Source organism: Galeopterus variegatus, unplaced genomic scaffold (genome assembly GCF_000696425.1).
Source record: "Galeopterus variegatus unplaced genomic scaffold, G_variegatus-3.0.2 Scaffold3405, whole genome shotgun sequence".
Classification (NCBI taxonomy): domain Eukaryota; kingdom Metazoa; phylum Chordata; class Mammalia; order Dermoptera; family Cynocephalidae; genus Galeopterus; species Galeopterus variegatus.
Window position 1 is genome coordinate 111948 of NW_007729516.1, and position 13712 is coordinate 125659.

General features: G+C 50.3%; 1 protein-coding gene across 2 annotated transcripts in view; it reads left to right on the top strand.

Moving 5' to 3' along the window:
- FAM188B (family with sequence similarity 188, member B) overlaps positions 1-13712 on the top strand; it is a 119218-nt gene that overhangs the window by 57775 nt on the left and 47731 nt on the right. For both annotated transcript variants that reach the window (XM_008584917.1, XM_008584918.1), the window contains exons 7-9: positions 4700-4806; positions 7716-7832; positions 8938-9026. In XM_008584917.1, coding sequence (XP_008583139.1) covers positions 4700-4806; positions 7716-7832; positions 8938-9026 — 313 coding nt within the window. The remainder of the gene's footprint in view (positions 1-4699; positions 4807-7715; positions 7833-8937; positions 9027-13712) is intronic.

Here is a 13712-nt window from a genome sequence, read left to right on the forward strand (position 1 = left end):
GAAAAAAAAAAAAAAAAAAAAAAAAAAAAAAAAAAAAGTATATGAGCATACTACTGAGATGTGAAATGTAAGCAGTGAAGTGCATAAAGTGCACAAGCCTTAAGTGTTCAGCTCTGCGTACGCTCACACACCTGTTTATCTGGGTAACTGCTCTCTAGCATCCAGGTAGAAAAATAGCCTTCCACTCCTCAGTTTGAAGAGATCTTTTTTTTCTCTCTCTCTTTCTGAAATTCTCTACTCCCCAAAAGCTGATGTGTTTGTAGGGCATGGCTAAAGCTGCTGTAAAATGGAGGGTGACGGATCAAGGCCTGGACCTGAAAGGACCAGGTTTGAGTGCTGTTGACATTTGCTCCTCTTTTGGAAGCCAGAAATTTACCTGTTGACCATTTGGCATTCCAGAGCTATTCACATGCTTTTTGCCTCCCTTTTAAGTATTCCCTTTAAACCAAAGGAAAAAAGCAATGCCCCCTTTAGAAGTTCCTTGTGTGAGATGTTCAGACTGCCGTTTTGCTTTGATGCACTTGAAAGGCAGGGCCAGGCCTCTGAGCAATGGAGACAGGGGCTTGTTTATCCTGCCAAACACACTTCAGAGGTAATAGATCCTCAGAGTTTTAATCACCAGAAGTGGCTGGTGGGGATCATTTGGCCTGCCCAGGAAGGGGCAGATTTCTGTACATGGCTGTGCAGAGGGAAGTGTGGAGCCAGGAAGTGCTGGCATCTAAAGCCTTTCTGTGCAGATCTTCCAATGAAAGCCACTCGTGCTTGGACACAGAGTGAAGTAGTTCCCGGCCTTCAGAGCCCAGGGAGCATCTATTGGAAGGAAGGCTTTTAGTGATTCTCAGAAGCCAGCTGTTTGAAGTGTGTGTGGCATGTTTTCCGGAGAGAGGCAGACCCCCACCTCTTCCAGTGGTTCAGCTAACGATTTAGAAAAGAAGAAGGAGTGAAATGATAAGAGACCATGGAACCCAGTCACTGTGAGAGTTTATGGAAGAGAGAAAAGAAAAAGAAAGGAGACGTGTTGGGCAGGGGTTGGCAGCACAGAAAGAAGGAATCGGATTTGGTTAGAGGAATGGCATTCCCTTCCTCACCCTAATTCATTTTTCTTTGGTTCAGTTCAGTAAACTGTTGTTAGTGTTTACTTCCAGGATGTATGTGAGGCTCTGTTAAAAAGCAGACCAAGGAGAATAAAAGGTGGCCTTGCCTTCCTGGGGGCAGGATTGGGTGGGGAAAGAAAGAGAGTTGTCTTTGTCTTCTCATAGCAACACAGGAAGATGACCAGTAGTGCCTAACTGCCTCAAGGGGTGTATAAACGAAGTTCTGTGGTGGGTTCTGGAAGTTTCCATAGTGAGGTGGCATTTAGGATAGCCTTTGAAGAATGGGCAAGGTCTTGCCAAACAGAGATGTACAAACAGGAACCACACAGGCAAAGGCCTGGAGTGTGGGAAGAGAGGTGAGTAGTCTGTAGGGGAAGGTGTAGGAGTCACTAGGAGATGGGGCTGGGAGCAAAGCTAGGGCGGGGCAGAGATGATTTTGAGGCCTTGCTGAGGAGTTGAACTGTAAGTCATTAGGCAGCAAGGAGCCCTTGAATATTCTGTGCTAGTGAATAATATATCCAGGGCTCTGTGTGGGGGGACTATATTGGACTTAGGTGTAGGATGCATTTAGGGTTAGGAGCCTGAACATTAGCAGACTGGTGAGGTGGCTCTGGAATAGTCCAGGGAAGAGGTGATGAGTCTCCCAATCTACCTAGGAAATCCTATGGGTATTTCAGCACCCTGCTCAAATATCACCTCCTATAGGAAGCTTGGCTGGCACTTTATGGCAGAATTAATTGCCTCTCCCCTCCGCTCGTAAAACCCTTCACTCGTCCCTATTTCAGAACTTACCTTGTTATATTACAGTGTGGGTTTCTGTCTCCCCTCTGAGCAGCGAGCTCCTTGAAGTCAGGTGGTGCCTTAGTCATCTCTGGACCTCCCCTGTCCACATCGTCCCGTGTGCATCATGGGTGCTCGACAAAGCGCTTGATGAGCAAATAGAAAAATAATGACACATTTCTGTAACAGTGGAGAGAAAAAGGCAGGGGCAAGATATGAGACATTTGGGGGGCAGAATAGCCCAGAGGCTGGAGCAGCATGGTGGGTGGTAGAGAGTTGAGGTTTCAGCTTGGGTCACTGGGGGAGGGATGGGAGAGAGATGGGGCCCTTTATCAAAACTGAAGCCTGGAGGGGTGCTGGTGTTGGGGTGCTTCCAGAAGATGTCTTGTGGTCAGTGGGAAATGGTGTGCAGGCTCCTAGAAAAGAGCTACACAGGCCGTTCTCCCTATGGAATCCGTAGAAAGAATATTGTTCCCCTTGAGATCTTTGCCTCCCTCTCAAAATGAAATGCAATTACTTTTTTATTACTTTAAGTTACTTTTTAAATACATATACTTTTTTCCTCCAAAGTGTCCATTAAATGGTACGGGTAACAAAACCCTTGCTTCTTTTCAACCAGACATTTACACTGGGGCCTTAAAAATAGTATTCTCCAACCACTGGCATTTGCAGCCAGTCTTGTCTACTTGTCCAACGTGTCATTCTGGAGCATTTTGTTTTTCCCTTGCATGGCGGTCCCGCCACATCTGGGCCTGAGGCCTGTTCTGTGGTCCTGAATCAGCTCTCTGCACTGGGGCCAGTTCTTCCCTGCAGCAGCCAGGGGAGGCTACCTTGTCCTGGGGCTCACTCTAGCCTGTGCTTCTTCAGGGTCTGCTTCCCTGGGGCCCCCAGCCTCCCTTCCTCAGCATACTTCATGGGACCTGAGCAGAGCACATTTTAGTCCTGGCTCCCTCCCTGACAACCTCGGGCTAAACAGAAACCTCCACGGGGCCCCCAGCCTCCCTTCCTCAGCATACTTCATGGGACCTGGGCAGAGCACATTTTAGTCCTGGCTCCCTCCCTGACAACCTCGGGCTAAACAGAAACCTCCACGTGGACTTACATACTGCCCCTCTGTGCCTCCAGGAAGCATTCTGGCCCAAGACATTGCAAGGAGCCCTTCAGGGCCTGGTGAAATCACTTAGGTTACTCTGCCCCTTTGTTTGAGACCTCAGGTGCCTAGGGTGAAATTAATCACACCTCTGTTCTCCAGTGAGCATTTTCAGTATTGGTCTTTGCAAAGCCAGCCCACTGGCCTCCCTACCCATCCACCACCTAACCCCTTCCTTCCTTTTTTCCTTCCTTCCTTCTTTCCTTCCATCTCCCTCTCTCCCTCTTGCCTTTCTTCCTTATTTCCATCAGCCCTACCTCCCACTCCCATGACCTTCCTTTCCCATAAGCAACCATTCTCTTATGTTTAATCTCTATCTTTGTGCTTGCGTATGTTCCTGCAAAATGTGTGGTGGTGTTTTGTGTGCATGTGTTTTTACTTCATGCACATAGTGTTGTATTATAGATCTCATTTGGTTTCTTACTTTCTCTACCCATTACCATGTTTTTAAGATCCATTCATGCTGCTAGGTGAACATATGGTCTTTACTTCAGGTTATTTTTGTAAGGCCATGGTCACAAGGTAGCTTTTTCAGAGACTCTGCTAAGAAGGATTCTCAGGTAAATTTAGATTCTTATTTAAATTCTAGATATTTTTTTCAGCCCAAAGGTAGTATCTGTCTCCTTGTTCAGTGGACTGAATGTTTAGGAGTTTCCTGTGTTGTGGCTGGTTCTCCTGCAGGGGAGAAAAGGAGGCTGAAGGGTAAGATATGAGATGTGTATCATGGGGATGTTGGCCTTTGATGCCGTTTCCATGTGAACAGACCCACGCTGGCAGGCTCCTTTAGGGAGCCTGTTCCCAGAGCCGAGGCCTGAGACCCTGTCTGGAGTCCCCACCCTGCTCAGCTTTGCCAGCACATTTCCTTGGATTGCTTTTCCTCGGCTCCTTTGAGTTCTGGGAAATGCAGCGGCTGTGGGTGTAATGGTGAGAGGGGGCCTCAGCCAGCTGGGAAGGCATGGGCTGGTGCTGCCAAAGACTCAGGTGAGACCCTCTCTGGGCCTCAGTTGCCCCAACTGTAAGATAACTAGGAGTCAGCCTGTCTGCCACTTCCCATTTCCTTCACTTGGGGACAGTTACTAAGCCTCAGTTTCTTCATCTGTAAATGGGGTAATAGTAATTACTGCCTAATAGGGCTGTTATGGGGGTTAGGTGATAAAATCCAAGTGACCAATAGATTTAAGCTACAATAGTGCTAATTTACTGTTAGTATTATTTTATCAGGAATGATTGTGTTTTGTGTCCTAATTCTGTCCTCCTGGTGCTTGTCCTCAGGGGGATGGACTTGCACGTCATGCCCACTTTTTGTAAGAAATGTGTCTGGGCTCAGCTTTCCTGGGCCTGGTCCGATGGTGCAGCCTCCAGGCACTTGTTTCACTGCATTTTGAATTTTCTAGTGGAATTTTTTAGTGGACCAGTAGCTAACTGCCACCGAGCAGCATCCTTGTGGCATGACCAGGGAGGGACTGTTACAGGCAGCAAGGTCTCTCTCTGTCCTTTCTTTCCTCCTGATGAAGGCCAAAAAGCCCCAAAGTGGAGGCTGGAGTGGATGGTGGAGGGGCGCTTCTTCTGCTCAAACCTTCTCCAGACTCACCAGTGTCTGTGGTGTTAAATGACTTCATACTCTGTTCTCTGTGAGTCATAACAAGAGGCTCACATGGCCATGCTTTTCTTTCAGAGGATGTGGAGGATGAATTGATAAGGGAAGAAGTCGTCCTGTCCCCAGTCCCATCAATGCCCAAGCTGCAAATAGCATCAAAGCCAATCGACCTCTCAGTAGCAAAGGTAGGTGTAAATTGAGAAGTGTAAGGAGCATCACATGTCGGATATGTTGGGACTGGAATTGATGTGGATGATGTGATTTTGATCTTTCTAGCCCAGCCCATCTCATTGTGATCTCTTGGTCATTGTCGAAATGGAAATTTGGGTGGCATGTAGAAGAAAAGCTGAACTGAGGGTCAGGAAAACTGTTCTTGCCCCAGCAGCTCCTGTTCCCTCTCTGAGAGGAAAGGTGAGGGAGAAGGTTGTACTCTGTCCATCCAGGCGCCGTAGAACCCAGTTCTTTCTCTGCTGCATCCCTAATGGGTGCCATCGGAGCACGATTGTCATCTGCAAGCTCTGCTCCTGCACTGGGCTGGGCTGGGCTCCGGCTGGGTTACAGTGAGGGAAGGACAGAGAGGTGTTCACAGTTCCTTAGCACCAGGTTCATACCCATGGCCTCCTGGAGAGACCCGTGGCCATGGGGCATGGGGAGCAGCCTCCTGGCCTCAGCAGCACCATCCAGGTTCACACCCGTGGCCTCCTGGATGGACCAGTGGCCATGGGACATGGAGAGCAGGCTCCTGGCCTTAGCAGCCTCCTTTGCAGGGGTGTTCTGGATTCCTCACTACCCTCAGTGACCAGGGTGGCCTCCCCCTCCCCCTTGGCCAGAGGTTCCTGCAGAGTGGAATGTTGCTCTTGCTGTCCTCCACTAGCTTTTCAGCTAGGATCCTCAAGGACACAGCAGACCTTCTTTTCTTCCCACTTACTATATATTTACTTAGCACACAGATCAAAAAGTAAAAGATTTTTCTAGAGGTTTTGTCCTTTCCTTCCTTCCCCTTCTCCTTCCTCTCCCTCCCTTCCCTCTTTTGAAGCCACAGTCAGACAAATTTAAGTGGCCCCAACCCTGGGAGTAAGTTCTCTGGCCACCCGTAGCCACAGGGCTGTGATTCTTTGCAGAGGGTGCTGTCATACACCACCCAGCAATAGCATCTCCAAAAGGGGCTGGAAAAAATGCAGCTCACAGAGAAAAGGAAGCTCAGGGCATGTGAGATCCAGGGCAAGTGGAGTCCAGATTTCCAGGCGCTGTTGACCACACCATGCCCAGCGTAGAGCTTTCATTCAGGGACTAAGAGAATGGTGATGGGGTTCAGCCAGAAAACCCAAGTCTCTACAGCTTCTTGTCTCTCAGGAAACTCGGTTCAAACACATGATGATTGTAGTTGGCACAGGAAGGGGAACCAAGTCCTAACATGTGACTTCACGCATCCTCTGTCCTATAATGTGTCATGAAATATGCCACCAGCCCACATTTTATGACACATTATCTTAGCCCATTTTCCTCAGACTGGGCGCAAATACCACAGCTTGGGTAACTTATAAAGAAATGAAGTTTATTTGGCTCATGTTTCTGGAGGCTGGGAAGTCCAAGAGCATGGCACCAACATCTGGCAAGGGTCACACTATGGCGGGAGGGTGGAGGGCAGAATCAAGTTCATGAGACAGAGAGGGAAGGGTAGGCTAAACTCATCCTTTTTACCAGGAACCCACTCCCGTGATAATGGCAGAACCCTCATGACCTATTTCTTAAAGGTCCCACCTCTTGATATGCTGCATTGGGGATTAAGTTTGCAAATGAATTTGGGGGTACACATTCAAACCATAGCACACATAGACGAATGCTTCTGTCACAGAGACTTTCCTTATACTTAACAAAAAGAAAAAAAAGAGCCAATTCTAGTGGAAAATAATCCAAGTCTGTAGGAAAGGTCTGACCCAGTGGGGGGTTCCAGGAGAGGTTGCTCCCTGTTGGTCCTGGGGCTCACTCATGACTTCAAAGACCCCTTGAATGTAGAAACAGGAAAGAAAGAGAGGGTGGGCTCATCAAGGGAGCTGATGGGAGAGACTCTGCCCTCCCATCCAAGGTCCTGTCAGTGGGGAAGGGATTGACCATTTCTGGGGCTCCAGAGGGTGATGCTTGGGTTGAGGGGAGACAAACAGTAAGTGCAATATCAGCCCGAAGTCTAGAGAAGACAGAGCTGTGAAAACACGGAGGGCTGCCTTGGGAGGTAGCGGGAACCTCTTCACTGGGTGGTTGGGGTGTTCAAGCAGAGTTTATGGGGGATCACTCATGGGTGGTGTCCTGGAGGGGATCCTTCTGCAAAATTTTTCTGTAAAGGGCTGGATAGTGTATATTTAGTTTTGCTGGCCATATGGTCTCTGTTGCAACTATTCAACTCTGCTATTATAGTGTAAAAGCAGCCATAGACAAAATTTAAACAAATGGACATTTCTGTGTGCCAGTAAAACTTTATTTACAAAAACAGGTGACAGAGCCAGACTGGCCTGTGGGGGTCTTATTTTGCTGTCCCTGTGCTAGAGCATTGGTTCTCAAACCTGTCTGCACAGTGAAATCATCTGGTGCAGTTTTAAAACTACTGATTACTACACTATTGGATTCTACCCTCAGGAATTCAGATTTAATTGATCTGGCATGTAGCATGAACATTGGGATTATTTTTAAGAGCTCCCTAGGTGACTCTAATGTGAGGTCAGGTTTAAAAGCCTCTAGGTGACTATAATGTGAGGTCAGGTTTAAAAGCCTTTCTGTAGAGGATCAGAAGACCTCCAAGATTCCTTGCAAAACTAAAATTTTGTATTTCAAGCTCTCTGTAAGGAACCTGCAAAGATTTTGGCCTATGTCAGCTCAGGCTGGTTTAGTTTACAGATGTTTCGGAGGTAAGACCCTGAAGGTCAAGTTTCTGTTTCCTCAAATATGAGAAGAATGGGCTTGCAAAATAAAAAGAAAAGAGATAACCCTGCTGGAAAATGGACTGCCCTGCTAGAATTAAAGTCCACCTCCTGTGGGAATATGTACATTGAGCATTGTTTGCTTTTAAAACAACGAATAAAACTCTCTCTTTTTTGTACAGGAAATAAAGACCCTTCTGTTTGGTTCAACCTTTTGCTGTTTCAATGAAGAATGGAAACTTCAGAGTTTTTCCTTTAATGACATACCCTCGTTAAAATATGGCATTGTGCAGAAAAAGGCAGGTTGCTCTTAAGTTTCCCTGGGACCTTTGTGCTGGGCCATCACATGCAGGGTGGGGTGGGGGGAGAAAAGCACTCTAGGTAGGCGGCAGCATGAAGAGAAAGCTGGATGAAATCTAGAGGCTGTAGGAGAAGGCACAGGTGTCAAGTGTGTGGAGCAGGTGCATGAAGAGAAAGTGTCATAGAAGCCAGGGGAACGCAGGTAGATGGTGGCAGGCTTTGAACGTGGCTATGCACATTTCCCAAGATATACTCATTAAGGGCCAGAAGAAACTCTAAATCCAGGAGTGAAGAATCATCAGATGGATCAGGGCAGCTCAACGAGGTTCTGTTTCTCGAGCCCCAGGATCCCGCCTCCCCCACACTGCCTGAGGAAGAGCCCCAGAGCCACCAGATTCTGCCTCTCCCTCATGTGGCCAACCTTAGCCCATCTTCTTGCACCCCCACTTCAAGACAGCCCCCAGCCTGCTGCTCTGACAGTTCTTGAACCTGGATAGGGATGCATTGGCCTTTGCCGACATGTCCTGGGGGCCAGGCCCTGTGCTAAGCCCCCTGATGCCTATAGGGATGAGCTCCTCAAAGAGCCTTTGCACTACAAGGTGGGAGGGGACAAAGACACATATAAAGGGGTGCCCATGCAGTCCATAAGCTGGGCAGAAGAAGCTCACATAAGCAGAGGCTGCTGAAGGGGCTCGCTGCCAGATGAGATGGTCAGGGAAGGCTTCCTGGAGGAGGAGGCCTTTAGGATGGGCCTCAAAGGCTGGGTAAATGATTGACACCCTCAGCCTATGGACATGAAAACTTTTCCTGGATGATGGGAAACCTATGGAGACATCCCTGGCTTCACACCTACTGACTGTGAGCTATCACTTTCCTCCTGTGACACATTGCAGACTCCCCCCATCCTCTGGGGGGGCACTGGGGCTTTGTCACCCCCTCTCTGTGACTCAGAGCAAGCACATTCTAGAAGCAGTTGCCATGTCAGAGACCCCTGTTTCCCAGGGAACCTTGCAGCGGGGCTCATGCTCAGTAACCTGTGGGTGGAGCAGAGAGCTCTGCCCTGGGCCAGTTCTCACTGGCTGTAATGACTATCAATCTTTGCAGGGTGGCCCCTGTGGGGTTCTGGCAGCGGTGCAAGGCTGTGTCCTACAGAAACTTCTGTTTGAAGGAGATAGCAGAGCTGACTGTGCTCGGTAAGTCAGTGCTACTTCTGGCAATATCTTCTTTTCCCAAGGCTTCTCCAGAGTCCAGAAAAATCAAGCACGGAAACATGTGTGTTCTCTGATATTTCCCGTCTTGTGGAGGTCAAGAGAGGAAAGGGTAACAGCAGCTGGCTAATAGGGCCTGTGCTGGCTGGTGTGAAATGGACTCGTGTGCATCTGTTTCTAAAAGCAGGGAAGGTAGGTCAGCGGTGTTACACATTGTGAGGGGCTGCCGGAACAGCGTCGCAACCAGGCCCACCCCCGCCTCAGAAGGCCCTGACTCCCTCCACACCTACATCGCCCTACTGACCCTCTGGCTGAGTCCAGCTCTCCCCTCCCTCCCCACGCCACCCCACCTCTGCCAACAGCCGAAACCACACATTCCAGCCGGACCCTCAGCACGTTGCTTCCACTCCCTGGGCCATTCCTTTTCCATTTCACACATTAAGTGTTTGCACATGGGCACTGCATCCTCATTCTAATTCATTCAGCACACATCCCTGGAACATTCTGTGCAGGCATGAGTGATCAGGGAAGAGGAAGATATATTCTCCTCTCCAGAAATGCCCAGTGAAGATGGCCAGGTGCTGGCTGGGGCTGGAGGCCAGCAAGACCTCCTCAAGGAGGCACCTTTTTACCTCTGCCCCCCCATATGCCCAGTGACCCACTTGTGCTGAGTCACCCTCGGAGCTACAGAACTTCTGGCACTGGTTCTTTTTTTTCCCTTCTTTTTTAGTTGAAATATAACATACATACAGAACAGTGCACAATTCAATGAATCCTCACAAAATCACACTCATGAACTCATCACCTAGATCAAGAAAGAAAATATTTCAGTTGCTCCAGAAGAATCCTCCTGCTCTTGCCCAGTAGGTGCTCCCATGCTCCTCCCCAAAGTTGTAGTTCAATGGATTCTAAACGTTGCTCCAGAAGAAAATATTTCCGTTGCTCTTGCCCAGTAGGTGCTCCCATGCTCCTCCCCAAAGTTGTAGTTCAATGGATTCTAAAACCAGAACTTAACTTTGCCAGTTCCTGAATGTTATCAAAATCCACTTGTTCTTTGAAATAAGCATTTCAGAGTCTTTTGAAAAAAGCCTAGGTGTTATCAAGACAGTAAGGCTCGTTCCTCTTTTATCCACGTTCAGATTCCTGGGAGAGACTCTAGCCAAGCTCAGTACTCAAATGAAACACATTTTATAAGTAAAGATGATTTTGCCTTAGGCAGGGCCCAAGTGAGGGTAGCTTTTCACGCTTGGCATCTTACAATTTTTCTAATAGTTTTATAAAATAATAAGGCATTTCTTCTCAAACCGAAATATGTTAGCTGTAAGCACAGCAACATAACATTTCCATAGCAAGGTCTCCCCATGTCCTTGTTCTTCTCTTTGCTGCCCACCCGGGTCCATCCACAGTTGCTTTTGTCTGTACATGATCATTCCCCACTGCCTGCTCTGGGAGTTCGGCCCAGCAAAATGTGGGAGGTTTGAGTTTAAAGTCATGGTCAGAGACCCTGCTATCAGCTCTCCCTGTGAGGCCAACACAGTTCTCCATGCCCAGGAATGCTCCTGACTGGGTAGAATGTGCTAAGTGAGGGACCCCTGGCTTCCCTCAAAGGGTGCAGGGACCCTCTCTGACACAGGTGCACCCACCCGCCTACCTTCCTCCCTTGCACTGAAGAACAGTACACAGAGCACACTCATCAGGGGCTGCTCGGCAGAGATTCGGGTGGAACAAGACAGATGTGGCCCTGCCCTCACGGCACCTGCAATTGAACAGCAGAGCCAGACAAATGGATGTGCAGGGGTCAGGGCAGGCTTCCTGGAGGGGTGACATTTTAATCTCACTGAGATCTGAAGGGATGGACAGACCCTTGAGTCCCCTTCACACACATTCTTGCACACTCTTTTTCCCCCCTCAATATTTTTCCACTTCCCAGCAGGTACCCTCAAGCTGTCTCCTGGGTGCACAGGCCCTGCATGCTCTTGCCTGCAGGTTCCTCTCACTGCACAGAGGCCATGTCTTCATGGAGGGAGGCCTTCCCTGATCCTTCTAGTTCAGATGAACCCCGGCCCTGCCTCTAATAACTCCCCCACCAACTGGTGCTCTTGTTCATAGATGTAGCTACCCGTCCATGTCTCTTCTGTCCCCAGAACACAAGCCCCATGAAAGCAGGGACTTTCCTGGGCTTCCTGGTTCATGGCGTGTCGCTGGCATGCAGCCCAGTGCCTGGGCCACAGGAGAGACTGTTGGAATTCTTGGTGAATGAACACATGGACAAATGAATGAGGTCCAGATGAGCAGGGTGGGGAGGTGGAATGGTATTTCAGTAAAGAGAACAAGATGTGCTGAGGCCTGAGGACAGGGGCAGAGGATTGCCTGGAGTGGCCAGGGCAGCGTCTGGGGGGGGCAGGGTCTGGCAGAGGGGCCTGGGGGCTGCCAGAGGGGCCTGGGGGCTGCCAGCTGTCTGGCTTGAGCTGTGGCCCTGGCCCTTGTGGGAAAAGTCTCATAACTCATTTCTGCCCAGTGCCCTTCAGCATTGCTTTTGGACTTCTCGGGGGAAGTTGTGTATGGCTTCCCAACTGCAGATGGAATATTTTAACCTGGTTCCAGGATGGACTGATTTCTGCCCAGGACATGGGACAGGCTTAGGTCATTGTCGCCCACTGCCACCCCACAAGTATATCCTCCAGGCCACATCCTTGGGGACAGAACATGTGCACCAAACAGGAGCCAGGGCTTGGAAGGCAGAAAGCCATCCAGTTTGGGAGCCTAAGGGGGTCCCTGGGTAGAAGGAAAGCTGTGCCAAGCTATGGAAGTGAGGTTCTCCTCCACCTCCCATTGGTCAGGCACCAAAGAGCACCAATGGAGGCCCCAATTTATATTGACTAGATAGACAGGGGCAGGAGGGAATGCAGCCTTGGCCCTGAGGCCTGAATATGTCTGCTGGCAGAGGATGGTGGGCTGAGTTAGGTCCTAGGGCCATGGGGTGTGCAGAGGCAGAGGAGGGATGCAGGAGATGCTGGTTTGCTGGGAGTTATGCTATGTGGCTGGTGGGAAGGGGCTCACTCTGCAGGAGAAGCTGCCTGCTGGACCAAAGAGGGCCTGCTGCTCAGGGGTGCCTCCTCCATGGAGCCTGGAAGGACTGCTGTGGAAGGGTGATCTCACCTTTCTGTGGAGCCCACCACTCTGGGTGCTGCTTGTAATCCACCCCCTTGCACCCTGACCCCTGCTACCCCCAGCACAGAGGTGCTCTGCCATGCAGGTGAGAGCAACAGGCTGGCTTCCTGCTGCACAGACCATGTAGCAGGACTGAGAGGGGACATTCTTCACACCCAACTGAGAGGAAGCAGTGGAGAGCTTGGCTCAGCCACCGAGGCTCTCTGGAAAAGCCTGAGGGGACTCAGGAGGAGGTGGCTCTGAGGGGGACAAGCTAGAGAGGTCCTAGCGAGGACTATCCTCCTCATGGTTGTAATAGGCCATGGGCAATGGGCACCAGATGTCCCCCCATCCTGAGCCCGCTTCTCCCACTCCCTACCCGGGCCTGCCTCAGGGGCTGCAGGTAAATAGAAGGTGGGGAGGGAGCCCTCCTGGGGTCAAGTGAAGGCTGGGGGAGGGAGGGGCCAGTGCCGGGGGCCAGGAGAAGAGAAGGCAGGGGGAGTCTGTGTCTTTGCTTTGCTGAGGTCTCACAGGTCAGGGGCAGCAGACAGCTGGGGATATGGCCTGTAGGTGTTGGTGACTAGGCTGGGAGGGGACTGCTTGGCCCTGTGAGGGGGGAGGGTGCTGAAGGGAGCATTGGACCAGGTGGGACCTGGATTACAGTCATGAGGGAGCAGGGGCCTTCCTTCCTTCATCTGTGAATTAGGAAGAATAATCTCTGCCTTGCTTAGGTTGGATTCAATAGAGGCCCGAAGAGGGGAAGGTGGTTGCTCAGGGTCACACTTGGCATCCGTGGCAGAGCGGGACTGGCACGTGACGCCTGTCTGTCATGCTCTGTGCCCTAGGAGAGACATGAGGCAATGGGGTCCAGCGAGGCCAGGGTGGGGGGGAGGCTGTGGCGAGGGGGCTGAGGGTCATGATGAGCTTGAAACTCCTAATCGCTAGACACCCACAGGAACTCTCCATGACCAAGGGGCAGCTCTGTTAATGAAGGGCTCTGGGTAGAACCTCCCCTTTGCCCTGTTTAGAGAAGCTCAATACAGAAGAGCACAGAGAGTCATGCGGCCCTGCCTCATGGAGCAGAGCCTCTCTCGGCCCCAGCCCCTCTGCTTCCGCTGACTTGATTGCATGCTTTTTACACTGATTGATTCGGTTGTTCCTGCACAGGATGTGTGTGCTGGGTTGGATTTCAGGCTCCAGCACTACCTTTTCACTATGAATTTCCAGGATTTAGAAATGATCCAGGTTAAAGAGAAAAAAAAAAAAAGGAGGCAAACTCCTGCTCTGTCAGGGACACTATGACGACCTGGCAGGCATGCGCCCGCAGCCTGTGAGCTCTGTGCCCCCCAGAGGGCTCAGGACCTGAGTGCCCAGAGGGGCCCCGCACTTGCTTCCTGCATGCTGGTTCTGCAGGCCCAGCCCCAAGACCCTCCTCAGTCTCCCGCTGATGACTGTCTATGGGGAAACAGTTCTGTGAAAGCAGAATGGAGGATGGGATGGCACTCTTCAGGGAAGTCATGC